This window comes from Castor canadensis, chromosome X (genome assembly GCF_047511655.1).
Source record: "Castor canadensis chromosome X, mCasCan1.hap1v2, whole genome shotgun sequence".
NCBI lineage: Eukaryota > Metazoa > Chordata > Mammalia > Rodentia > Castoridae > Castor > Castor canadensis.
Window position 1 is genome coordinate 31,249,769 of NC_133405.1, and position 27,947 is coordinate 31,277,715.

General features: G+C 36.4%; 1 protein-coding gene across 9 annotated transcripts in view; it reads left to right on the forward strand.

Annotated features, from left to right (window-relative positions):
- Thoc2 (THO complex subunit 2) overlaps positions 1-27,947 on the forward strand; it is a 115,075-nt gene that overhangs the window by 30,642 nt on the left and 56,486 nt on the right. For 8 of the 9 annotated variants that reach the window (XM_074062910.1, XM_074062913.1, XM_074062912.1 and 5 more), the window contains exons 8-11: positions 6,160-6,326; positions 15,622-15,714; positions 19,175-19,330; positions 19,874-20,046. In XM_074062910.1, coding sequence (XP_073919011.1) covers positions 6,160-6,326; positions 15,622-15,714; positions 19,175-19,330; positions 19,874-20,046 — 589 coding nt within the window. Of the gene's footprint in view, positions 1-33; positions 4,350-6,159; positions 6,327-15,621; positions 15,715-19,174; positions 19,331-19,873; positions 20,047-27,947 lie in introns of those variants that run through there. The other variant, XM_074062917.1, reaches the window with a different exon arrangement.

Genomic DNA, 27,947 nt, shown 5'->3' on the forward strand with positions numbered 1-27,947 from the left:
CATTCATATATCTACAAAATATGTGTTAACATACTAAGCTTTTTTTACACTGTTGGAGAACATCCATAAAGAGAAAATGAATATATTGCGCATAAGTATTTTTCAATTAAGAAATAAGAGTACTTTTAGTGTTTTATCAGTAGTGGTAAAATTAACACAATACTTACAAAAAATGTTTTTGTCACTGTTAACCTGTGTATTTATATTAGTTCCCATTCTCTCTAATATTTCCATCTTTAATTATTAAATGTTTCTCAATCATTTTATAGAGGGCAGAAAATAAACAAATGAGAAGACTAATAAATATTCAATGAATTCTTGAAATATGGTGATGTATATAGTTCTTTTGAACTTGATTTAAAAATATCTTTAAGAGGGACTTTGATACACATTTTATGTTTACAACTGGATTTTTCCAAGAGTAGAAAGCAATTCTGGTATTGTTGTGCTATCATAGGAAAGATTTTTTAATACAGTGGTATCTTAAATTTTGAGACCTGTAAGAGAAATTTTATTTCCTGCTTTATTGGTTACATCTTTGGAGTTACTTATGCTTAGCTTCTTGGTTCTTTCTCTTTGTCTTTGGAATATATATATATATATATATTATATATATATATATATGACTAAGAAAGAGCAGGTGGCCTAATCTTACCCCCTTCTGTCAATGCTCTGCATTGACACCCAGAGAAAACTAAAATGTTACAATCTTTCTCATTTTTTGGTTTGGCTTTTGCTGACCACAAGTATAGAAGGTAAGCTAACTTTTAATTTACATTTACCCTTTTCTTTGAAATAAGTCTAATTTTGGCAGCTGATCTTTCTTTGCCATGTCCGTTCTATGTTGATTTAACATTCAGATGAGTGAGCCTCTAGGACTGCTGTACTCTTGCTTACCTCTGTGGCAGTGACCCATTTTTAAAAATCTTCCTGTTGGGGAGTTTCTTTCTACTAATTCCAGGAAGGCTCTACGTTTTCCTGGTGTTTTTTTTTTTTTGTTTTTTTTTAAGTGTAGCTTGAGAAATTTGTCAGAACTGCTTTGCTATAGTTTTGTCTTTCCATGTGCCCTGTCAAGTACTTACTTAAGATAGTATTCCCCGCATAAAAATCTTGTGGTATGTAAGGTCCTCAGTCATTTGCTTTTACTTTATCTTTGTTTATGTTTATGTAGTTTTTTTCTTTTTTTGTTCTTTTAATTTATATTTTTTTATTCCTTTGTTATTTTGGGAATATTTCTAAGAAGTATTTTTCTTGAAAGTATACCACATTGTATTGCACAAGTCTCTTTAATTTTTTTTTTTTGTGGGACCTGGGTTTGAACTCAGGACTTTTGCTTGCTAAGCAAGTGCTTTACTGCTTGAGCTGCACCTCCAGTCCATTTTGCTTTTTTTTTTTTTGCGGTACCAGGATTTGAACTCAGGGCCTATACTTTGAGACACTGTACCAGCTCCTCCTTTTTTGTGATGGGTGTTTTCGAGATAGGGTCTTGCCAACTATTTGTGTAGGCTGGCTTCGAACAGTAGTCCTCCTGATCTCTGCCTCCTGAGTAGCTAGGATTGCAGGTATGGGCCACCAGTGCCTGACTTTTGACTATATTATTTGAGAGAATTTAGTATTTTAATTATCTTTGGATCAATTTGAATATAAGGTCCAATGCTCCCAAAATACATATCTTTGGATCAATTTGAATATAAGGTCCAATGCTCCCAGATACATCTGGCCATTGTGTCACCTTTTTCCTGTCCCTTTGAAACGGAGACAATTGGCTGCCTACTTCACATAAATTTTTTCTTTATTGAAGTTTCTTCGTTATATTTGTTAGAAATATGTTTTTAGCCCCTACTATGAAAATGAAGCAGTTGGTGCTTTCAAGCACAGTATTTTTAAGCAATCATGCCTTTGTTAGGTGCATGTTTCCACATCTTGATCCATTGATTCTTGCCTTGATATGTGCAGGTCCCCCCCCCCCCCCAAAAAATACTATTTCTCAGGAATAGTGTAGCGTAAAAAGAGGAATAGTATAGCATAGATTTTTATTAACCTATTTCTCTTCCTTCTCCCCTTCCCTCCCTTCCTCCCTTCTTTCTCCTTCCTTATTTTTGTGGTGCTTTGACCCAAGGCCTTGTAGATGCTAATTAAGCACTCTACCCTAGAGCTACATCCTCAACCCTATGTTTAACCTGTTTCTAAAGGAATTCTTTGTAGATGCCAAATGGATTCTTTTTGTTAAAAAACAGGTCGATTCTGTCAGGAATATGATTATTGAGTGCCTAATTGTGTTTTCATGTTTGAAATCTATAGGCTGGACATATGTCTCAGCAGTATTTGTAGTATTACCATAGTCTTTTATTTTCCTCTTACAAATTTCAGTTTGGCCTTATTGCTACAACAGCAGTTGTCAGTTTTATCATATTTTTTTGCCTCTATTTGCAATCACTATAATATACTGACCATCTGATCATCCCTGGGTAAACTCCAGTTATTTTTCTGTGCATTTCTTCAAAAGATCATTATCTAAAAGGTGTGAACTGTCCTTAAGGATAGAGGAGGAGGAGGCATTTTATTAATCTCTGCATCACAAGCATCTGGCACATACCTGATACTATGTAGTATATATTTAAATGTAGGAATGAAGATTTTCGTGCTATGGGTCTGTTAATTATTTTTCCACTTGTCTCCTTCCAGTATGTTTCTCTGTTCATCCAAAGGCATAAAAGGTATTATTTGTGTGTATGTATTAATATAACAGCTGGTAGAGGTAGGGAGGTAGGCTTATGATCATCTCTCAAGATCACATGTCTGTTGATGCTTTGGGTGGACAAAAGCCTTTCTAAGATAGCGGACACAAGCGTGCCTATGTTCTACTACAGCTGCCATTAGAAGTTTTTTTTTTTAGGTACTCAAGCTTTCTGACTGTAACTAGAGTCTCACTGTGTATGAAATAGCTTAACCATTACTCTAAAATCAGTGTTTACTTGCATTTAGGGGTTTTAAAAAAAAGTTTCTAAGCTTTGCTGTTTGGCTACTTAGTTTCTGTGTTATAGATGGAATTGATTGAAGTAATTTATGGCATCTGAGATACTTAGTAGTAGAAAACTGAATAAGCCTGCTTTTCTTTTGTGAAAGATACAAAGGTTGATATCTGTTATAAATAAAAGGCATATCTCTTCATCCACATTACTGCCTTAAATTGAACCTAGAAGGAAATTACAGATTACTGGTAGAATTGCCTTGATTAAGAATGCTGTTAAGCATGTCAGTGACTCACATTTCAGCATATTGAAAACGTGAGTACCAAAGTAATGTGAAATACTTAAAAGATTTCTATCTAACCTGTTGCTTTTCCAGTCCTTAATATTTGTATATGTAGTGTAATTGGTAATTAATTATAAACTAGCCAGATTTTCAAAATTATGTACAGTGTGTCTTTTGTCCTCTGTGATAATGTTGTTCATTTTTACTTGGTGTTTTATTTTTATATTAAATGTAGAAGTTATAAGACTGGAAAAATTTTCTGGATCTTTTGTAATCTATTATTGTCAGTGTTAACAACATTGTGATTATATATTTCAGCTTTATTGAGGCATAATTTATGTATTCTAAGCTGCATACACATGCACACACATGCACACACATGCACCTGTGCAAACATCCTCACAAACAAGATCATGCATGTTCTCATCAATCCCCTTCAAAATTTTTCTTTCCCTTTGCATTATTCCTCCTCACTCCCCGTTTCCTTCTCCCCAGGCCACCACTGATCTGCTTTCTTTCACTATAGATTAGTTTGCTTTTTCTGTGATTCTTCTGTAAATGTAATCACATGGTATTGACTCTTTACTTGGCTTATTTCAGTTAGCATTATTATTTTATTTTAATTAGTTTGTGATTCTTCCATGTTGTTGCCTTTGTCAGCAGTTCTTTTTATTGCTGAACGTTATTCCACTGCATTGCTATACTTACACTATACTACAGTTTATCTATTTATGTAGTTCCTATTACAAAAAAAGCCTCTGTGAACATTTGTGTACAAGTCTTTTGCATTAACAGATATTTATTTATTTATATATTCACTCACTGATTTATTTATCTTGGGTCAATACCTAGGAATGGATGGCTGCATCTTATAGTAGTTGCAAATTTAACTTTTAAAGAAATTTACAGTTTACCAGGTAGTTGTACCATTTTACGTTTCCACTAGTAGCATTTAAGGATTCCAGTTGCTGTTTTGGAGTCATTTTTATGTTTGTAGGTACAGCAGGAGGCAAAATATTTTGAAGTTGTTTTTCCCCAGAACTTTAGGAAAATACCTTTTTTGGAGAATTTATGAAAATTTGGAGCTCATTTTGGTAAGATGATCACTGATTTTGTTCTTTTCATTAGTATGAAATGGAAGAAAATGTATTACTAAATTGGGGTCACATAAAAAGAGGGAAAATACTTGTATTTGGAGTACTTGGTTTTTTAAGTGATTGCTATGATACTAAGAATGAGATAGTTTTTTGACATTTAATGTAAATAAGTGGGAAGTTAATAGAAGTAACTCTGAAGATCTCTTACAGAAGAGTTAGGATAGGTATAGGTTACCAGGTTATGAATTTTTTATGAGAAAAATCCCCTAAGCCAAACATAAGGTACAAATATTTAGGCTTCATATGTCCTTAAGTTGAACACAGTTGTTCTTTATTCTCTAGTATTAGAAGTCATTGTTTATTTGCTGTCAGTGAAGTGGTTAGCTTGCATTTAGGGATCAGGTCTAGTGAAAAATATATAATTTAAAGTACTAGCCAGGTGCCGGTGGCTCATACCTGTAATCCTAGCTATTTAGGGAGGCAGAGATCTGGAGGATTGCTGTTTGAAACCAGCCCTGGGCAAATAGTTTGCGAGACCCTATCTTGAAAACACCCATCACAAAAAAGGGCTGGTGGAGTGGCTCAAGTGGTAGATTTACCTGCCTAACAAGCATCAAGCCCTGAGTTTAAACCCCAGTGTTGCCAAAAAATAAAAAACAAAATAAATAAAATATTAGCATCCTATTCAGAAGTTTTATGCGAGGAACTGACATATGTCATTTGGGAACTGACATAAACTTGAAGGAATAGCAGATTGTTATCTCATGTTCACTCTGGGTCATAAGAATATGTTTTATTGAGAGGAATAGTGTGTAGAATTGCCTCTATCATTTAAATTATTTGTCTCTATCCTTTTTTAAAATTCTGTGCAAAATAGTTGAGTTCCGATAACTGAAATGTACATAAGAGCTTACTGCACTATAGTATCATCATGGTAATAGCTGAATCCAAATGCATGTAGAGTTAATAATGTATTAAGAGTAGGGTGACCTAGTAGGAATGTTTACCACATCCGGCCAAATTGGCCCTTTTTAGTTCATCCTAGGAGATTAGCATGGATAACTGACCATGAACACTTAGTGTTTCTTTCTCTTCCTTTTCCTGTTTTACCTAGGTTTTTTTTTTTTTCTTCCTTCTCTGCTATGTCATCTATGCGCTTTTGTCATACTCCCAGCTCCCTTGATACTCTCTGATATCTTTAATATTATTATTTTACCACTTTTCCCTTTATAATGCTACCCAAAAGTATAAATGTAAATTAGTGGTATAATTGTGTTCTGTAGCTCTGTTGTATATGTAAGATAAAAGTGATCCTAAAAATGATAGTTCAATTTCTTGAACCTAAACTTTTGTTTATTTGCAGTCCAAATACTTTTGCTTAAAACGTTTTTAAAAAGCCTTTTGGTTGCCTAAAATGTAAAATTTATTGCTTGATTTTTGTATTTTGCTAAGAATTAACAATTTTGATCTCTTCTATTCGTCTGAGAAGTAAAGAATTGATGAGACAGTGTAGCATAGAATATTTACTTGACTGGTGTCACAGGTTCTGGACTTTAGCTTCAGGCCTGTCATTAACCCAGTTTCTGATCTTGGGCAAGTCACAGTTTCATCTGTAAAATGTGTAGGTGTTTTTGTAAATTATCTTGACAATTATGAAAATTTTCCTTTGAAAAGAGGAATTAAAACTTTTAAAAGAAATTATTTTTAAAAACATTTGTATCAGGCTATGTAAGTTGTCCCTTATAGTTTATTTACTATAAATGATACATAATCACTTTTGAACTTGTGTATATCTCATCTGTTACAGGATGCTTTAATCTGGATCCCAATAGAGTATTGGATGTCATTTTAGAAGTGTTTGAATGCAGACCAGAACACGATGACTTCTTTATATCTTTATTAGAATCTTACATGAGTATGTGTGAACCGCAAACACTGTGTCATATTCTTGGGTTCAAATTCAAATTTTACCAGGTAAAAGTATATCTCTATATATGTATATCATAATTCCATGTGTGCAATTTAATTTGAGTTTTATTTATAAATGATTGGTTTCAGTTCATTCTAGCAGAGGATAATAGATAAATAGAGAGCTAGCAATGTGTTGTGATAAGTACTATACTAGTAGTGTTAATAATGTAATGTGAAAGCCTAGAGGAAAGCAAAATTAAGTTTTGTCTCAGGAGAGATGGGGTCAGGGAAGACTTTATAAATGTAACCCTTTTTTTTTAAAAAAAACAAAACAAAACAAAACAACAAAAGAAAACCTGTATATCAAAGGTTGAATAAGAGTTTGTTGAATTTTATGTGCAGGACTAACAATCAGTGTGAGAGTAAAAAATGTGTTGGTGTGGATATACATAATTGATTGGAAGAATGGTCCGTAGTCTAGTGGGACTGGGTTTTAAAATGGGAAAAGAAAGGGCAGAGAATAACTTTGGAAAGGTAGGAGCTCTTTGTCATAGGCCTGTGAATACTTTGTCAAGAGTGAGGATTTTATTGCATAGGCAGTGGCTATTGGAATTCTTAATGGATGTGAATAAATACTTGAATCATATTTTGCATCATTTTCCACTAAACTCAAAACTTTCAAGCTAATCCATGCTTCTAATTATTTCTCTTTCAATCCATCTTTCATGTTATTGCTGCAGTTACTGTGTAAAAGAGATTTAACTAAAGTCAAGTATGCCAAAATCTTTTCTTGTAGGGTAAAAATCGAACTTCTGCAAGTGGCAGAAAAAGTCCTTCACTGTTCTTTTTTCCCCCGTCCTATGTATAGTTATTTTTTTCTTAAATCTATTCTAGTCATATCAAATGACTAGTCATTTCCTGAACTTAAGTATTGATTGTTACGAATCTTTGTTAACACAGTTCCTTATAACTAGAAAACTAGTATTACCCAATTCTCTCACTCCTCTTTTCTTTCCCTTCTCCCCCTCCCTTTCTTTCTTTTGTGGTATTGAGGTGTGAACTCTCATGTGCCTTACTACTTGAGTCACAAGCCCAGTCTGTTTCACTTTTTCAGGTTATTTTTCATGTAGATTCTTGCATTTTGTCCTAGGGCTGCCCTTGGACTGTGATCCTCCTACATGTGGCTTCCCATGTAGCTGAGAAGACAGGTGCACACTTTTAAGTCCAGTTTATTTGTTGAAATGAAATCTTGCTAACTTTTTGCCTGGGCTAGCCTCCAACAGTGATCTTCTTGATTTCTGCCTCCTGAGTAGCTGGGATTACAGGAATGGACCACTGTGCTTAGCTAGTGCCCTCTTTATTTAAGATCAAGTGTGACTTGCTCTGTAATATCTTAGCTGACACCTCACTTGCAGAATTAGTTACCTAATCTAGAATTCCATAAAATTTGACACTTTTTTTAAACACTTGGCCAGGTTGTATAAAATAAGCCATGGCCAACTTTTTTTGCTAGATTGTGAGCCAAATAGAGCAGATTCTTTATTTTACTAATTTTTGTGGATTGGTTTACTGATTAGCATATAGTAAGTGTTTTATGTTTTAGAAAGATAGTTATTTCTTAATAACATGGGAGTTTCACTGTAATAAGACCTCTATTGTCCTTTTGGTATAGCTTTGCTAATTTGTCTCCCTTGCCTGGGATAATCAGCTAGCCAAGATATACTCATTCATTGAATGTTTATGATATTCTGTCACTTTGCTAGGCACTGACGTTATTCTAGAGAATGGGAGTGTTTATATCTCTACTCTTGGTGAGTTCAGGATAAGAGGCTTTCTTTTTGGATTCTCAAGTGATATAGCACCTACTGCCTCTGCTTATGTTTTATTTTTGCATTCTTGGAATGTTCCAGAAGATAAGAGAAAGGAGATCAGAGTGTATAGATATTGAGCCCAAACAGAACACAGTGCAGGGGTTTGGGGCAAGAGTACTGTGTCGTTACTAAAAAATTAAGCCATGGCAGCTGTTTCTTTTCCTACAAGCAGCCTGCAAGTCAACTCTTAATATAGGGAAGCAGAGATTCAAGTGTTCCACCAGATTTTTTTTGTTTGGTACTTGAGTTTGAACTAAGGTCCTTGTGCTTGCCAGGCAGGCACTCTACCACTTGAGCCTGATTCTAGTCTTTTTTATTAACTTTCTTTTTGATGGTACTGGGTTTGAACTTAGGGCCTTGTACTTGGCAGGCTGGTGCTCTGCCACTTGAGCCACACCTCCAACTTCCATTGTATTTTAAGAGGCATCATGATTGCTTGGAGTTTGAGAACATGAAGCCAACTGCTAAAGTCAAATGGTAGTCAAAATTTAACTTGCTACATGATTATTTGCAAAATAAGTTAACGGTGTTAGAGACTGTTTATTTCAGACCATATCATAGTGAATTATGACCTGTGTGAATTCAGGTTAGTTGAGTGCTATTTTTAGAATTAAAAATCTTTTTATGTGAAAATATTCTTCATAATGTAACTTCTTTTTTTAGCTGAATTGATGTATGGGGGGGTGTTTAGCAATATTTGAGTAATCCTTTTTTTGTAGATAACGGACATTTTCTTGTCAAAAATACTTGATTTATGGCTGAGTGTGGTGGTGAGTGTCTGTAATCTCAGCAATATGGGAAGCATAGGTAGGAGGAATGAGGTTTGAGGCCGGCTCTGGGCAACAGTGTTAGACGCTATCTAAAACATAAAGCAAAAAAAAAAAAAAAGGTCTGGGGCATGGTACAGGTGGTAGAGTGCTTGAGATCAAACACCAAAAAAGAAAAACAAAACAAAACCAAACAAAAAACCCAATCTTGATTTAGAAATAACCTGCCTTTGGGAGAATTAACTCTTATTTTGCTGTGTGACAATATTTCCTTCTTTCTCTTGCCAGATACAGTTGTTTTGAGAATCTGTGGTCTTAGGATTTCTAAGAGTAGGGGAATAATTTTCAGAGATTTTAGGTAATTTGTGACCTTGGAGGGAAAGTACGGAAAGATAGGATAATCATGAACTATATAGGGGATGTAACCTTGGGTGTAGGTTCCCAGGCATGTATGTATCTCTTGCTTAATTCCACCCCCCCTTCTCATCAGTACTTGAAAATGTTTACTTACTTTTCCCCTAACTCGCATTTTCATCAATTGGGAATTGTTTGGATTAATGACTGCTTCTTTTCTTTTTTTCTCACTTAATGGTAGCACTTTTAGGCAGAGCTAATTATTCTAAGTTGTTGACAAGAGTGATTTTTGTTCTAATGTTACTTTTGTGATCAGCTATACTGAATGTTTTGATTTGAAGGGTGATGGGGAACGTAAGCAGTTTTAAAGCACATGACCATTTTGAGATTGCTCCAATCTCAAAGTGGAGTTTAGGGATAGCATGAGGGCATCATGAGGTACAGCGGATAGAGGAGGAAGGGAAAGTAATAGAAAGTTTGAGGCTACCAAAGGCTAAAGTCGGCTGGCATTGTCTTGCCATGAGTAAGAGGGATGAGATGATAATTCTTACTTATGTCATAGGCCCTTGATTTCTGGATTCAAAACACAATTATAGCAGTAATTGTGTATAGTGGTAAGATCCTATTATATACACCCCAAGTTCATTTATTTAAGAAATATTGATTGAGCACCTTTTTATTCTAGGTGCTGGGGCTATACCTGTAAACAGAAATCCTTGCCTTCTTGATGCTTACATTCTAAATAAATTATATATTGCATTACAAACTGGTAAAATGATGGGAAAAATACAGAGCAAGATAAGGGAAGTTCAGGAGTGCTGACATTGTAGGTCTCAGTTTTAAATAGAATAATCAGAGTAGACATCATTTGAAAGGTAAGATTTAAGTAGAGATATGAAGGATGTGAGGATGTAAATTGCAGCTATCTCCTGAAGAGTTTCTAGGTAAAAGAAACCATCAATACAATGCTCCTAAAATGTGAGTATGCCCAAGAGTGGTATGGAGTCCAGTACGGCTAGATCAGAGCGATTGAGTCAGATGACAGGAGATGAGCTCAGAGATGAGCAGGGCTAGATCACATAGATGTCTTTAACTTTGATGTTGTGTAAAGCTCTCCATTGGGAGAATTTTAAGTAGGGAATGATGCAATCTTAGTTTTTTCATTTTGTTTCTCGTTTACTTTTTCATTTTATCATGAACATTTTCAAGCAAAAAGAATGATATAGTTTGTTCATAACCCTATCACCTAGAATTAAGTTTATTAATACATTACCATGCTTCTTAAAATATTAATTTATATTACATATGTCATGAAAGTTTCCTCCTAAATATTGAAGCTTGTATTCTTTAAGAACTTTTTTCTATATAACTGGTGCCAATTTCATACCAAACTATGTTACTATTGCATAATAAAGTCAGACCATATTCAGATTTCCCAAATTGTCCCCAAAATGGGTTTTACAACTACCTTGTTCGAGTGATCTCAGAACCACACATGGCATTTGATTGTCAAGTTGTTTTAGTCTCTTAATTTAGAACAGTCTCCTACCTGTTAATGGCATTAAATTGTTGATGAGACCATTCCCTAGAAGAATCCATCTTTTGGGGATTTACCTAATTACTTTTTCATAGTTAGTTTAATTAGTTCTTTGTCCCTGTATTTCTTATATACTTGGAATCAGGTCTAAAGGCTTGGTTATATTCACATAGAAGATTTAATGGCAAAAATGCTTTATAGATTATGATATATGTTTTATATTGTATAACATCTAATCTAATGCTTGTCTTTAAATGGTTCAGTAAGTTGGTGACACTCTGATTATAATGCCCCTTCTCCATAAATAGCAAGTTATTTGTAGGTTGATATTTTGATACTATGTGAATATCCATTTCCTCATTAACCTTACATTAAATAATTTAGAATCTTGAATAATCCTTGCTTGAGCCATTTCTTTCCTTAAGGGTTCTAAATTGTAGATTTACCAATTTTATCATGTTCTTGACATTTATTAGCCATCTTTCTTCAACAAAGAATTGTCCCTTATCAACTGAGGCTGCTTGGTTTCCTTGAAAAGCTGTTCCTACTAGAAAGTTAGGACAAGTGCTTTAATTTTTCATTGTTAAATACTAGCTATCAGTGTAAAGTGATCCTTCAGTAGCAACCTCCAGTGATGATGTGAGTGGTGAGAGAGAGAATGAATATGAGTTTGCATGCACATGTTGTATGAGTGTTTGTGCACGTTTGTGTTGACTCTCTCTTTTTTTTTAAAGAGGATTCATTGATTATGGTAGCAGTATATATTGAGATTCTTTTAAGATAGTCCCAATAGTATTTGCTGATGGATTGGATGCAAAATGTGCGAAAATGGAATTAAGGACTATTATGAAGATTTTGGACTGAGCGGCTAAAAAGATGGTGTAAAATTCCAGGTGGAATGGTTTCTGAGTGTTGGAGGCAGGAATCTAGAATTCAGTTGTAGATGTGTTAAGACTGACCTATCTGTTAGGTATGATAGTGTAAATAACTGATAAGTAACTGGATCTAAGTAAATAACTGGATATATGGATCTGGTACTCTAAGGAGAAAGGACTAGGCTAGAAATAGAAATGTGGTATAAACATATAGATGGTATTAAAAGTTGTGATACTGGGTGAGATCATCAAGGATTTGGTAATAGGGAGATAAGAGAACCAAGGACTGAATTCTGGGACACTATAGTATTAAAGGAGTGTGGCAGAAAAGGAGGAACCAGCCAAGAAGGAAGTGAAGAGCTGGATATGGTGGACATGTCCATCATCCTAGCACTTGGGAGGCTTCAGTAGGAGGATCATGGGTTTGAGACAAGCCTGGACTATGTAGCAAGACCCTGTCTCAAAAACAAACAAACAAACAAACAAAAGTGGAGAATGATCAACATGTACACTAAGAGGAAAACAAACAGAATGTGTTATTTTGGAAATTAAATGGAGGAAGAAAAGATAAACTTTGTCAAATGTTTCTGACAGGTCACTTCAGGACTGAAATTTTACTATTGGATTTATCATCAGGGAGATCAAAACTAGCTATTTTGGGGCTGGGGGGTGTGACTCAAGTGATTGAGTGCTAGCAAGCACAAGCCTCCCCCCCCCCCAAAAAAAAAGCTATTTTTGTAGAGTTGGGTTTATATTTTGGAGAGTCTGAAGAGTGGAATTGCAGATAGAATAAGTTATTACAGAGGTTTGCAAACAGATGGGGTGGTAGATGGCAGAAAGGGGAAAATTGATGATATAGGGAGAGAAAGGAAAAATTAGAGGATAGAAAGTATGGAGTGTAGAGCTTCGGTAGATGGATGACTTTAAATAGGAGCAGAGAGAGTTCACCTGTAATTGGTGGGAATGCAGCATATGTACATATAGTTGTTGGTAAGTGGATAAGTGTGATTATGGAAGTTTGTAGAAGCCCAGCTGTTCTAATTTTTTTTTTTCATTTTTCTTTTATTATTCATATGTGCATACAAGGCTTGGTTCATTTCTCCCCCCTGCCCCACCCCCTCCCTTACCACCCACTCCACCCCCTCCTGCTCCCCCCCCTCAATACCCAGCAGAAACTATTTTGCCCTTATCTCTAATTTTGTTGTAGAGAGAGTATAAGCAATAATAGGAAGGAACAAGGGGTTTTGCTGGTTGAGATAAGGATAGCTATACAGGGCATTGACTCACATTGATTTCCTGTGCGTGGGTGTTACCTTCTAGGTTAATTCTTTTTGATCTAACCTTTTCTCTAGTTCCTGGTCCCCTTTTCCTATTGGCCTCAGTTGCTTTAAGGTATCTGCTTTAGTTTCTCTGCATTAAGGGCAACAAATGCTAGCTAGTTTTTTAGGTGTCTTACCTATCCTCACCCCTCCCTTGTGTGCTCTCGCTTTTATCATGTGCTCATAGTCCAATCCCCTTGTTGTGTTTGCCCTTGATCTAATGTCCACATATGAGGGAGAACATACGATTTTTGGTCTTTTGAGCCAGGCTAACCTCACTCAGAATGATGTTCTCCACTTCCATCCATTTACCAGCGAATGATAACATTTCGTTCTTCTTCATGGCTGCATAAAATTCCATTGTGTATAGATACCACATTTTCTTAATCCATTCGTCAGTGCTGGGGCATCTTGGCTGTTTCCATAACTTGGCTATTGTGAATAGTGCCGCAATAAACATGGATGTGCAGGTGCCTCTGGAGTAACAGTCTTTTGGGTATATCCCCAAGAGTGGTATTGCTGGATCAAATGGTAGATCGATGTCCAGCTTTTTAAGTAGCCTCCAAATTTTTTTCCAGAGTGGTTGTACTAGTCTACATTCCCACCAACAGTGTAAGAGGGTTCCTTTTTCCCCGCATCCTCGCTTCTAATTTTCTTACTGAAATAGAAAGCAAAGTCATCATCTGAGAGAGGAGGAGGAGGTATTAGAGGGTAGAGAATAAGATGGGAAGTAGTTGAGTGAATGGATGAGGCAAATAGAGTGTAGTTGGCCAGTAACATTTACAGAGCACTTGAGGTTGGATATGTGATATTGAAATTATGGAGTAGTTTTTCATGATACTAAGGTGGCTTAGAATATAGAGTGAGTGAATAGGTAGGGTAAAGAAGATCTTTGAAAGAGAAGAGTTCAAGGAACTGAGGCCAATGTGGTGAAAGGAACACATACATGTAAATGAACATAAATAAATGTTAAGAAAAGCTAGGCATAGCGGTATGCACCTATAACCCCAGTTACTCAGGAGTCTGAGGTAGGAGGATTAGTTGAGCCTAGGAGTTCAAGACTAGCCCGGGCAACATACCAAGACCCTGTTCCAAATAAAAAGGAAAGGAAAGAAAAGGAAGAAAGAAGTGGAGTGATAATGATGAGTCTGAAGCGAAATGCAAGTCAGAAATGACAGCAGCAATAGGATATCACTGAAAATAGAGTAGGAGGGAACCTCTAGAGTGCTCTTGCCTCATAAAACAGTCAGTGAACTGATACAAAAAAACTGTCAGTCAACTGTGCAGAGCCAGGGACAGCCCTTTTGAAGAATAAAACTGTTGCTTTGGGACAGAAGAATGCTGTGATATTTTAAATTGTTTGCTACCCCCAACATCCAGATCAAGGTGACTGTGATGATAGAATCTTCCACTCCTGTTGAAGGTTGCTAATGCCAGAGGCAGCAAAGAATTGTTGTCAAAGAATTGTGTTTCTGTACAGCTATCTTTATCTCAAGCTAGCAAAAATGCTATGTGTTTCTTATTATGTCTCATGTTTTCTCTTCAACAAAATTGGAGAAGGGGAGTCAGAGATGGACCAAACAATGTATACACATATGAATAAATGTATAAACAATTAAAAAAAAAGAATCGTGCTTGTGGGTTTCAATTTGTCTAGCTGCTTCCTTAAAGAGAATCATGATGGCCTGCCTTTTGTTTCTCCTGAGAGCAGTTCCCAGGATTGGTGTAGCTTTTACCATACTGAAAGAATTTAAAGATATAACAATTGGATGTATCATTCTAGAGCAAGTTGAGACAAGCAATAGTGAGACTGAAAAGCCTGAAAGATAAGTTAGAAAAGGAGATAGATGGGAGAAAATGCTTTTATAAAACTCTCAAATATACCAGAAAATTTGTGATAAGGTCATGAGCATGTCTGGAGCTGGCTGTATGCCCAAAAAAGGCCTGAGGAGTCCCTAAACTTTCTCCTCTGGTTGGTGTGCAGGTTCTGAACAAGTAGTAAGTGAAGACTAAAGCATAGTTGTAAATGGCCTAACAAAAATGCAAAGATTGGAAAAGCATGTTTTTTTTTCATTTTTTGTGCTGGCCTGGCATTCACTTTGCCATTTGGAATTTTAAAATGTTCATTTATTAATCTGTGATATGTATAGACACCTGTTTGGAAAGGGAAGTCAGTGTACTTAGCATAAAAACCCAAGAAATAAAGATATAAGAAAGTATAAAGCAAACACAGTTTTGCACTTCCACATTTACCATTCTTGTCTATCTGCTTGTTCACTGAGAACTACTTGAAAAATCAAGTTAAGAACAACACACATGTAAACAAATGCAGACAAAATAGTATGCAGTTTAAATCTCACATTCTATTCAATTGTCAACTTTTATTTCTGGTATTAACATGCTTTAGAAAAGGTGTCTATTTTAAAAACTGGTTTCTTTGTGCTCATGATAAGATGTTCCAGTGTAAAAAGGGATTCTGACATAATAATTTTTGTCCTGAATTCAGATATTTAATATGATAGGAAGAGCAATTAAGTGTACTCTTGAGTTATTTGATCTAATCGTTCTTATAAGGGCATGATTTAAATTGTTGTATTTTTTACCCTAAGTAGAAATTGTTCTTTTGTTTTTCAAGGAACCAAATGGTGAGACTCCATCATCTTTATACAGAGTTGCAGCAGTCCTTCTGCAATTTAATCTTATTGATTTAGATGATCTTTACGTACATGTAAGTCAAGTGGGATGTTAAGAATATTTGGTTGTCCATCCCAGGGGTGGGAAGAGGAGTAGGCAGTCATGTAGCACTCTAAGGTTGGTTCTAGGCTCTAAAGTTTTACTTTTTGAAGCCATATTACATTACTGCTTTGTGTTTACTTTATAAAGTGAATGAAGTTAATTCTTTTCTTTGACCAAGTATGGGTATCAAATACCTTTTAGTTACCTTTGCAGAATTCAAGATTGGATATAAAATTCAAGTTGTTTCAATCATCATTAGGGATATACATGGGCAGAAAGGCCGAGTTCTAAGCATTGTGGTTTTAGCCTTCTTTTTTTTCTCTATGAGTTACGGAAAATAGGGATTTCATAGATATTTCTAGGTAACTCTGTTAGTATATTTTTATTTTTAATGTTAAAAATACTTTTCTTACTGGGAAGGTGGCTCAAGTGGTAGAGTGCCTGCCTAGCAAGTGCAAACTCCAGTATCACCAAAAACAAAAACAAAAAATGTTTCTTTTGTTTTTACTGTGCAATAAATGACTCCTATTGTTCTTCTGTTGCCAAGCATAGGATCTAGAAGAGTTTGTGATTGTGATAGAAAACTTGTAGTTCAACAACAATACAGCTGTCAGGTTGAAAGCACCAAGAAATTCTTGTTTTATTAGGTTTTGCATATCTGTAGACTTAAACATTTCCAAGGTTGATACCATCTTTGCTGCCTTTGAAATCACTTTATAACTTCCTTGCCTGTTTTTTATACTGTAGCTAGAGAGCTGAGTAAAAAAACTTGGTCTTCACCTTGGAAGTTGTCATAGTCTAGCAAGTGAGAGATTAAAAACAAAACAAAAGAGTGTCTTGTGTAAAAAGTACTCTATGCAGTGGTTTGGGAGCTCAGAGTAGAGTAGATGGTGATCATATGTGTCTGGGGGTTTTGAAGTTGGAAGACTAGTGATGCTGAACTGAGATCTTGAGTAGGTGTTATCCAGGCTTAAATGGTGGAAAGCTTTGTAGGTAGAATTACCAGAGTGAGTATAAAGACAAGCGGAAGCTGGCACCAATGCCTTTTGCCTGTAAACCTACCTACTTAGGAGGTTGAGATTGGGAGGATCACTGTTTGAGGCCAGCCTCAGCAAAAAGCTCAGGAGACCCAGTCTCAACCATTAGCTGGGCACAGTGGCATGCACTTACAGTTCCAACTATGTGGGAGAATGAGATTGGGAGGATCACAGTTCCAAACCAGCCCAGGCAGAAAATTTCTTGAGACTTTATCTCAATAAACAATAATTTAAAAAGATGGGCATGATGGTATGTGCCTGTCATCCTGGTGATAACAGAGAGTGTAGAATAGAATGATCTTGGTCCATGCTGGTCTGTGCAAAAAGCAAGACCCTATCTCCAAAATAACCAGAGTAAAAAGGGCTGGAGGCATGGCTCAAGCTCTAGAGTGCCAACCTAGCAAGCATAAAGCCCTGAGTTCAAACCCCAGTTATCCTCCACCCCCAAAACAAAACAGGTAAAAAGTGCCAGGCATGGTGGTGCACACCTGTAATCCCAGCACCTGGGAGACCGAAGCACAAAGATTTCAAGCTTGAGGTCAGCCTGGGCAACATAGTGAGTCCCAAGCTAGCATGGACTATAGTGAGACATTGTCTCAGAAAACCAAAGTAAACAAACAAAACGCAGTAGGTTTGCAAGGGCTTCATTATCCCTATAGGGGAACACCTGGAAGCTCAGAGTGGTTGGAGCCTAGGGTGGTGTGTAGAAGGAACCGAATCTTGAAGTAGGTTGGGATTAAACTGTTGGAAGGGCTGTTACGTGCACATAGTGAAGATTCTGGATTTTACTCTTGGGAGGAGCAGGACATTCTCAGGATTTAAAGAAAAGTGACATAAAAATTGAAAATGTGGAAAATTGGTCAGAAAAGGGAGCATATTTGTACACATAGATAGTTTGCTATAACAAGTAGAAGATTTAAAATGATGATGTAGTGAAGTACTGATATGCAAGTGCTCCTGTTAAAATGACAAAGGTTGTCAGATGAAATTTAAATACCAGTTTAATGTTTATATGAGATATAGCTAAACCCAAAATACAGAAATGTTGAAAAGTAAAAGTGTGAGGGAAATCTGCCAGAGAAATTACTGTTAGACAAAAGAGATCTTTTTGGGGACAAAATGATAGACATGGTCATTTCATAGTAATAAAATTGTGTTCACTGGGAAGACAAAATAGTTCTAACTTTATATGCACCCAGTAACATATTCTTGAAATACATAAAAATGGAGATTGAGATAAGAGTAAGAAGCATACAGATCTTACCTTAGAAGCTGTTACAGTAGTTCAGATAAAAGATGAGGACTATGCCAGGTATATAAGTAAAGCAGTAAAAATGTGTTTGCTATATAGAACAAGAACAAGTCTTGCTTACCTCCTTGCAACAGTCCATACTGATTTTCTCTTTCTTTTTGACTAATGGGATAAAGTCTGCAATATTATTTCATCTTTTATTATTTACTGAAAAAGATTATCCATTTGTTTTTTTCCTATTAGTAACTATTTTATTTCAACATTTTTATTTTTATTTATTTTTGTTGTGCTCAGGGTATGTTGTGGCATTTACAAAAGTTCTTATATTAAGATTATCCCATTTCTACTGGGCTAGGAGCACTTCTTTTGTAGCTCACCATAGTGCCTCACAGAAGTTTATAAGTATTGATTTATTGGCTAAGTTTTTCTTTGAGTTAGCATTATTATATGAAGTGTTTACATTAACCATCTTCCATTCACACAAGGTGGCTGTACTTGAGATACTTTATAATGGATTCCTCATTGTAATGGAGGGTTTGCTATACACATATTGCTTTCTCTTCTGGAGTGAACTGGAAACTAATTGTAACTTAAGTCAAATAGGTACCTATACAATGAAAGGTTAGATGTCAAGTTATTGGTAATCTTTCTACTTGAGATGTCTCATTTAGAGGGTTCAAATCTACTAATTTATGTAATTCAGTAGTTCACCTCCTCCAAATTTGATCTATATACAGTACTTATTTAATTTGGAATTTAGCCTTTAAAGGATAAAGTATATGGCTTGGCTGTTTTTTTTTTGGTGCTGGGAATGGAATACAAGACCCTGTGCATGCTCTACCACTGAGCTACATTCCTACTCAGTATTTTCAATGAAACGTGCATATTTTCTTGGGTAAACTAATAAATTCAGTGGTAAACATCATTATTGTATTAATTTAAAACATATAGAAGACATTAAACTTGGTACCACTATCTAATTTTAAAATGTGTACAAAGTTCAGGTAGCTAAATCTCTTAAATTACAAGACAATAGCTGAGTGAAAACTATTTGAGAAGAAAAATCATAGTCACAAATATGCTAGACTACTTAGTGTTTGCTTTTTGTGTGGGCAAGTAATTTATATTAGCTGTTTCATGAAATTTTAATGAACCATTTTTAGCTTCTTCCAGCTGATAATTGCATTATGGATGAACACAAAAGAGAAATTGTGGAAGCTAAGCAAATTGTTAGAAAACTTACCATGGTTGTATTGTCTTCTGAAAAACTGGATGAGAGAGAGAAAGAAAAGGACAAAGAAGATGAGAAAGTAGAAAAGGTACATTATTCATGGTAGTAAAATTAATGTTGTTTATAATTATGAAATTCTGCTAAAAGCTAATCATTTTATGGAAGCATAATTTCTTAATTTTGATTGTGGTAAAACCTGATTTTGGAATACTCATTTTGCAAAAGGGGTTTGTTTTTAATCTAACACCTTCCTGATAGAGACTGCCATATTTTTTTCGCTGTGTATTGTAAGAAAAGTCAAAAAATGTATTGATTGTGCTTTTGCTCAAACACTGAATTATCCCTCAAATCCTAATGGGATTCTTAAATAAATTTGAATGAATTTTAGTTCCTTTTGGCAGAATATAACATTAAGTATGACCTAATTCCAAGTTTAATGCCTATATATGCTAAATGAAAACAGATCTTGTTTTTGATAGCTAAAAATTGAGGAAAATACTGTTCGGTTTCATGGGAATGGCAACTGTTCTTGATGGATGCTGTGGTGTTTTGCTCAGTTTTTTTTAAGAGAAAAAGCATGTTTCTGGATGTTTATATCCTAAGTATGTTTGTTGTATCTGTTCATTTTTAGCCACCTGACAACCAAAAACTTGGTTTGTTGGAAGCGTTATTAAAGATTGGTGATTGGCAGCATGCACAGAACATTATGGATCAGATGCCTCCATACTATGCAGCTTCACATAAACTAATAGCCCTTGCTATTTGCAAGCTAATTCACATAACTATTGAGCCTCTCTACCGAAGGTATGTTACTGTATACTTTATTAATCATTGAGATGGAAATACATAAGGACTAATAAAGTCTATATTTATTTTGTCTCCTTAAACCAAGCATGTACTTAGTACATTTCCTCAAAAGATAAGAACTATTCTCAGGGTCTGTCTCAGGACTTCTCTTCTATTGTCGAGGTGTTCTAAAATGTGTGCTGCAGTTAGCACGAGAACTATAGGCTAGACTTCTAGGTGCAGCTTGCTTTACTGAGTGTAAAAACTGTATTCTTCTGGTTTTTTTTATTCATTTATTCATATGTGCATACATTGTTGGGGCAATTTCTCTCCCCAGTTCCCCACCCCCTCCCTACCCCCCCACCCACCCCTCTTCGAGGAAGAACCTGTTCCACCCTTTTCTCCAATTTTATTGAAGAGAAGACATGAAAATAAGAAGAAAACATAGCATTTTTGCTAGTTGAGATAAGGATAGCTACACAGAGAGATTCCTAGCATTGCTTCCATGTACAAATGTGTTATAACCCAAATTGATTCATCTCTACCTGACCTCTTCACTACTTCCCAGTCACCTTCTCATATTGACCTCTGTCGCTTTAAGGTTTCTGTATTAATTCCTCTGCAGTGGGGACATCAAACACTTTCATGGTTTGGGTTTCCTACCTATCCCCATTCCTCCTGTATGTGCTCTCCCCTTAGCCTGGTGACCCAAGTCCAACAACATTACTGCATTTGCCCTAGAGCTAAAGTCCACATATGAGAGAGAACATACGATTTTTAGTCTTCTGAGCCTGGCTAACCTCACTCAGGATGATGTTCTCCAGTTCTGTCCATTTACTAATGAATGATAAGATTTCATTCTTCTTCATGGCTGAGTAAAATTCCATGTGTATAAATACCACATTTTCTTGATCCATTCATTAGTAGTGGGGCATCTTGCTTGTTTCCATAACTTGGCTATTGTGAATAGCGCTGCAATAAACATGGGTGTGCAGGTGCTTCTGGAGTAACCTGTGTTGCATTCTTTGGGTATATCCCCAGGAGTGGGATTTCTGGATCATATGGCAGATCTATGTTTAAATTTTTGAGAAGCCTCGATATTGTTTTCCAGAGTGGTTGCACTAGCTTGCATTCCCACCAGCAGCATACAAGGGTTCCTTTTTCCCCACATCCTCACCAACACCTGTTGGTGGTGGTGTTTTCAATGATAGCTATTCTAACAGGAGTGAGGTGGAATCTTAGCATGGTTTTGATTTGCATTTCTTTTATGGCCAGAGATGGTGAGCATTTTTTCATGTGTTTTTTTTACCATTTGAATTTCTTCTTTTGAGAAAGTTCTGTTTAGTTCAGTTGCCCATTTCTTTATTGGTTCATTGATTTTGGGAAGTTTAGTTTTTTGAGTTCCCTGTATATTCTGGTTATCAGTCCTTTGTCTGATGTATAGCTGGCTAATATTTTCTCCCACTCTGTGGGTTCTCTTCAGTTTAGAGACCATTTATTTTGTTGTGCAGAACCTTTTTAATTTTATGTAGTCCCATTTGTCCATCCTTTCTCTTAGTTGCTGAGCTGCTGGGGTTCTATTGAGGAAGTCCTTGCCTATACCTATTGCTTCCAGAGTATCCCCTGTTCTTTCCTGTACTAACTTCAAGTTTCGGGTCTGATATTAAGGTCCTTGATCCATTTTGAGTTGGTACTGGTACAGTGTGATAAGTATGGATCTAGTTTCAGTTCATTACAGGTAGATAACCACTTTTCCCAGCAACATTTGTTGAAGAGGCTGTCTTTTCTCCATTATATGTTTTTGGCACCTTTGTCAAAAATAAGGTGGGCATAGCTGTGTGGATTCATATCTGAGTCCTCTATTCTGTTCCACTGGTCTTCATGTCTGTTTTTATTGCTATTGCTTTGTAATATAATTTGAAGTCAGGAGTATTGTGATACCGCCAGTGTTGTTCTTTTTGCTGAGTATGGCTTTGGCTCCTTGCGGTCTCTTGTGTTTTCAAGTAAACTTTAGGGTAGATTTTTCAGTCTCTGATCAGTGTCATTGGGATTTTGATGGGATTTGCATTAAACATGTAGATTGCTTTTGGTAGTATAGCCATTTTTATTATGTTGATTCTACCAATTCATGAGCACGGGAGATCTTTCCACCTTCTGTAGTCTTCCTCGCTCTCTTTCTTCAGGGGTTTATAGTTCTCCTTGTAGAGGTCATTCACATCCTTTCTTAAGTTTTCTCCCAGGTATTTGATTTTTTTTTTGAGGCTATTATAAATGGAATTGTTTCCATATATTCTTTCTCAATTTGCTCATTGTTGTTGTGTAGAAAAGATAATGATTTTTCTAAGTTGATTTTGTATCCTGCCTCCTTGTAGTAGCTGTTTATGGTGTCTAGGAGTTTTGGGGTAGAGTTTTTTGGGTCCTTAAGATATAGGATGATGTCATCTGCAAATAGGGATATTTTGACAGTTTCTTTACCTATTTGTATTCCTTTTATTTCTTCTTCTTGTCTAATTGTTCTGGCTAGGAATTACAGTACTAGGTTGAATAAGAATGGAGATAGTGGGCACCCTTGTCTTGTTCCTGATTTTATTTTATTTTATTATTTTTTTCTTTTTTTTCTTTTATTTTATTTTATTTTTTTTTCATTTTTCTTTTATTATTCATATGTGCATACAAGGCTTGGTTCATTTCTCCCCCCCTGCCCCCACCCCCTCCCTTACCTTGTTCCTGATTCTAGGCGAAATGTTTTCAGTTTTTCTCCATTAAGTATAATGTTGGCTATAGGTTTGCCATATATAGCCTTTACAATGTTCATTAAGGAGATTGGCCTATAGTTCTCCTTTGTGGAGGTGTCTTTGTCTGGTTTTGGGATGAGTGTAATACTGGCTTCATAAAATGAGTTAGGCAGTGGTCCTTCCCTTTCTATTTCATGGAAAAATTTAAGGAGAGTGAGTTCATTACAGGTCTGATAGAATTCAGCAGAGAATCCATCAGGTCCTGGACTTTTCTTTTTTGAGAGACTCTTTATTGCTTCAATTTCATTTTATGTTATAGATCTATTCAGCTGATTAATATTCTCTTGGTTTGATTTTGGATGGTCTAGAAATCTGTCCATTTCTTCAAAATTTTCAAATTTATTAGAATATAGGTTCTCAAAGTAGTCTCTGATGATTTCCTGGATTTCTGTGGTGTTTGTTGTTATTTCCCCTTTTGAATTTTGATTTTACTGATTTGGGTTTTTTCTCTCCTCATTTTAGTCAGGTTTGCCAGGGGTCTCTCAATCTTGTCTATTTTTTTCAAAGAAGCAGCTTTTTGTTTCGTTGATTCTTTGTATGGTTTTTTTTTTTTGTTTTTTTCTATTTCATTAATATTGGCCCTTATTTTTATTATTTCTCTCCTGCTTCTTTTGGGTTTTGCTTGTTTTTGTTTTTCTAGGAGTTTGAGATGTAGCATTAGGTCATTGGTTTGAGATCTTTCTGTCCCTTTAATATATGCATTCATGGTTATAAACTTTCCTCTTAGGACTGCCTTTGCTGTGTCCCATAGGTTCTGGTAGGTCATGTTTTCATTTTCATTCACTTCCAGGCACCTTTTAATTTCCTCTTTTATGTCATCAGTAACACTGATCATTCAGCAATGAGTTGTTCAGCTTCCTATTGTTTGCATGTTTTCTAATGGTGTTTTTGTTGTTGAGTTCTAGTTTTAATGCATTGTGGTCAGATACAATGCATGGAATTATTTCTGTTTTCTTATATTTGCTGAGGCTTGCTTTGTGCCCTAAGATATTATCAATTTTGGAGTAAGTTCCATGGGCTGCTGAGAAGAATGTATATTGTGCAGAAGTGGGATGAAATGTTCTGTAGACATCAGCTAGGTCCATTTGATCTATGGTGTGTTTTACTTCTAGGATTTCTTTATTGATTTTTTTGTTTGGATCAACTATCTATTGATACCGGGTATTAAAGTCTCCCACTAGCCCTGTGTTGGAGTCTATATGTGCTTTTAATTCCTTTAAAGTATGTTTGATGAAATTGGTTGTGCTGACTTTGGGTGCATATAGGTTGTTCATTGTTATTTCCTTTTGGTGGATTTCCTGTTGTATTAGTATGGAATGTCCTTCTTTATCTTGTTTGTTCTATGTAAGTTTGAAGTCTACTTTGTGCGAGATGAGTATTGCTACTCTTGCCTGTTTTCAGGGGCCATTGGCTTGGTAAATCTTCCAGCCTTTCACCCTAAGCCAGTGCTTGTTTCTGCCAATGAGATGTCTCCTGTGAACAACAGATTGTTGGATCTTCCTTTTTAATCCAGTTTGCCAAAAGATGTGTTTCTCTGAATTTTTTTTTGGCACTGGGGTTTGAACTTAGGTCCTCATGCTTGCTAGGCAGGCACTCTAGGACCTGAGCCACTCCATTAGCCTGAAAAGGTGCCTTTTGATGGGGGAGTTAAGTCTGTTAACTTTTAGTGTTAGTACTGATAGGTATGTGGTGATTCCTGTCATTTAGTTATCTTAGTTGTTTGAAGGTTTGATTGTGTGTAGGTGAATTAATGTTACTGTCTGATTCCTTGTCTTTTCATCTACTCTGGTTTGGTGTGCCTGTCTTCTCATGGTTTTGTTTGCTTTCATTTTCTGTGTGCAGAATTCCTTGAAGAATCTTTTGTAGTGGTGGCTTGGTGGTCATATACTGTTTTAGTTTTTGTTTATTGTGGAAGACTTTTATTGTTCCATCTATTTTGAATGCTAGTTTTGCTGGGTAAAGTACCCTAGGGTTGAAGTTGTTTTCTTTCAGGGCCTGGAATACCTCATTCCATGCCCTTTTTGCTTTGAAGGTTTCCATTGAGAAATCTGCTGTGATTTTGATGGTTTTACCTTTGTATGTAATTTGTTTTTTCTCTCTTACAGCGTTCAATATTCTTTCTCTGTTCTCTGTGCTTTTTGTTTCAATGATAATGTGTCATGGAGTAGTTCTGTTTTGGTCAAGTCTGTTTGGTGTCCTGTAACTTAATTGGCCTAGCTTTTTATAGATTTGTAGATTTGGGAAATTTTCTGTCATTATTTTGTTGGATATATTACGAATCCCTTTTGCTTGTACCTGTTCTTCTTCAATGGCCATGATTCTCAGGATTGGTCTTTTGATTGAGTTGGTGAGTTCTTGCATATTCCTTTTGCAGGTCTAGAGTTGTTTGACTAATAGCTCTTCAGTTTTTCCTTTAATTTCCATTTTATCTTCAAGTTCTGAAATTCTGTCTTCTGCTTGTTCAAGCCTGCTGTAGTGGTCTTCCATTGTATTTTGTGTTTCTTTTTCATTCTTTTTTCTGAGGTTTTCCATATCATGGCTCAATTCCTCTTTACCTATTGTCTGTTTTTGTCTTTAATTCATTTATGTTTCTAATTATTATATTCTCTGTTTCACTTTGGTGTTTATTTAGGGTTCCTAACAGTTCATTTATTTGTTTCTGTGTCTTCTTGTATTCTTTGTTTTTGGTGTGTTGAAATTTCTTGAGTGCCTCTTGTACGTTTTGGTTAACCATGTCTAGTAACATCTCTGTGGAATTCTTAGTGATTGCTTGCGGGATTTCTTCTTTGAGGAAGTCCTTGTGGGCATCGTTGGTTTCCTTGGTGTCATTTATCTTTGTTTTGTTGGATTCCAGAACTGGTTATCCGTTTTCTTCATTTCCCTCTGAATCCTGTATTAAATTGTTCTTTGGAGGAAAATAGTTTCCATCCCTTTTTCGTCTTCCCTTCGCTCCACTTGGTACCATGTAACTATATTCGTGATAGGCTAGTTGGTGGTATCAGTCACTTGTTTTCTTTTCCTTGGTTTAATTTTGTTTTGTGTCTGTATTGGGTTTTTAGCTTAGTGTGTGTGTGCTATTTCTGTCCCTGGTCTAGGTGTAATTTAGTATTAACTAATTCACAATAGTAAAACTAACAAAACAATACAAAACAAAAAAAAAAGAAAAAGAAACCCAAAGAAATAAATAGGGAGAAATGAACAAACAAACAAGAAACACAATAAACATACAAACACACACATAAAAACTCCAAATTCAGGAACAATAGAATTTCAGTCTTAGTTTAATTTCTGTTGTTACTCCTCCAGCATCCAATCCTTGTGTTGGTATTTAAGCAGAAGCTCTGTCATAATCTTGCCAGATGGTTGGTTTGTGGGTAGTGTTTTTTTTCCTCTTCTTTCAGTGGTAGCTGCTTAGTCAGCTCCTCCCTCAGTGATCTGTGGCAGTTTAAGTTTGTATGTTTTCCTCCGTTTCTAGAGATCAGCTGTGTAGCTCACCAAGTGTCCTGCTTTGGAATTGGGTTTTCACTTTGCAGGTTTACTGGGCCCTTGTTTCTTTGCCTTGCCCCCTGTCTCTGGGGCAAGGTCAGTTTTCTGCCAGCTGGCCCCCTGCTATCAGCATGTTGTGATGGCTTGCCGATTGTTTTTCAATTTTGCTGTGTTGTTTGGCTTTGGATATTGCTCACTGGCTCAGGAGATGAGTTTTGTGGACTGCTACCTGCCTTATTTCAGGCAGCGGCTTATCACTAGTCTGCTGTGAGCCCTTCTGCCTTTCCAGCCATTGTTTACTGAAAGTTTGGGTGGAGATCAGCTCCTTGCCCTTTCCCCCTTCTTTGGTGTGCTTTCGGTGTCCTGCCCTCTCTGCTGTGTGCTAGTTTTCAGTTCGTTGTTTATTCAGTTTTTTTTTTTTTTGTGGTGCGGGGTCAGTCTGCCCAGGGGGCTGTGCTGGTTCATCCCAAGGGTGGCTGGGCAAAAATTGCATGACGCTTGGTGCTCACCTGTTGGTCTGCCGAATGTCTCCCAAGCAGGTTTGTAGCCAGTGTTCTGGTGGTGGTGGGAGTGCTCCTGTTTTCTCAGTGTAAGGTGGTGTGGAGAAGCTTTCTACTGGCTAGGGGTTCAGGGTGTCGAAGTTTTAATTGTCCTTGGTGCTTTATTTTTGCCAAGTGTGGCTCCAGCATCACAGCATGATTTTTCATTCACGGGGCTCATGTTGTCTGCTTCTGTACCCTATTTGCCATCTTCGATCCTCCCTATTCTTCTGTTTTTGATTTTTCCTCTTCTCTTGGGAGGCAGAGAATTCCTTAGGATTTTGTCTGGTGAATGTTTCCTCTACCTTGTGTTAAGTGACTCTTCATGAGGAGATTGGTACTCTGCTTGCCTTATTTCTTGGCATATAGACTGCTATTCAAGAAGTTACTAGTATAGCCTCTCTCATCATCCATACTGTGAGGGGTAGTCCTCTAGCTCTCAGCCTACCTGCTGGGTACTTAGCAGAATTTGTAGCAGCTATAGCTTCAGCCACACAGATGAGAGCCTGCTTCTAAAGTATCAGCCTTGTGACTTATGCATAGCTACTGGCTGCTGCCTTCAGTGCCACTTGTGCTATGAACTGTGAAGGCTTCTTCACAGAGAATAACCCTTGTGATTCCATAGCAGGATACCTGATCAGCATGTGAGAACTCTGGACGTGCTCTCCTTTTTAGTATGATGTGGTTCACCTTCCTTATTACTAACATTTCCCACGTACTCAGTGTGAGGCAGGCTAAGATAGAGTTCGGGACTCTTAAAACATATATGACTTAATGTTGTATTTGAGATTGAACATTGTTCTCTTTCATATGTGTGTAGGTTATTCATACCCTGGCACTGAGACAACTCAAACCACCCTTGGGCCTCAGGCTAGGGACCACCTATGCCTCTCTCCACTCATTGATTTTTGGTGATTGGAAATCAACAGGTTCTTTCCTTCCCATAGGTTAGCATAGGTTTTAAAAACACATGGAAATAGGAAGATGCTCCTTCTGCTTCCAGCTTCTACCTGGCCCCAACATGGCCTTTTAAACATTTTCCCACCTAACTTTTGATAAACTTTTATTATCACCCTTGCTACATCTCTATATTCTGCCT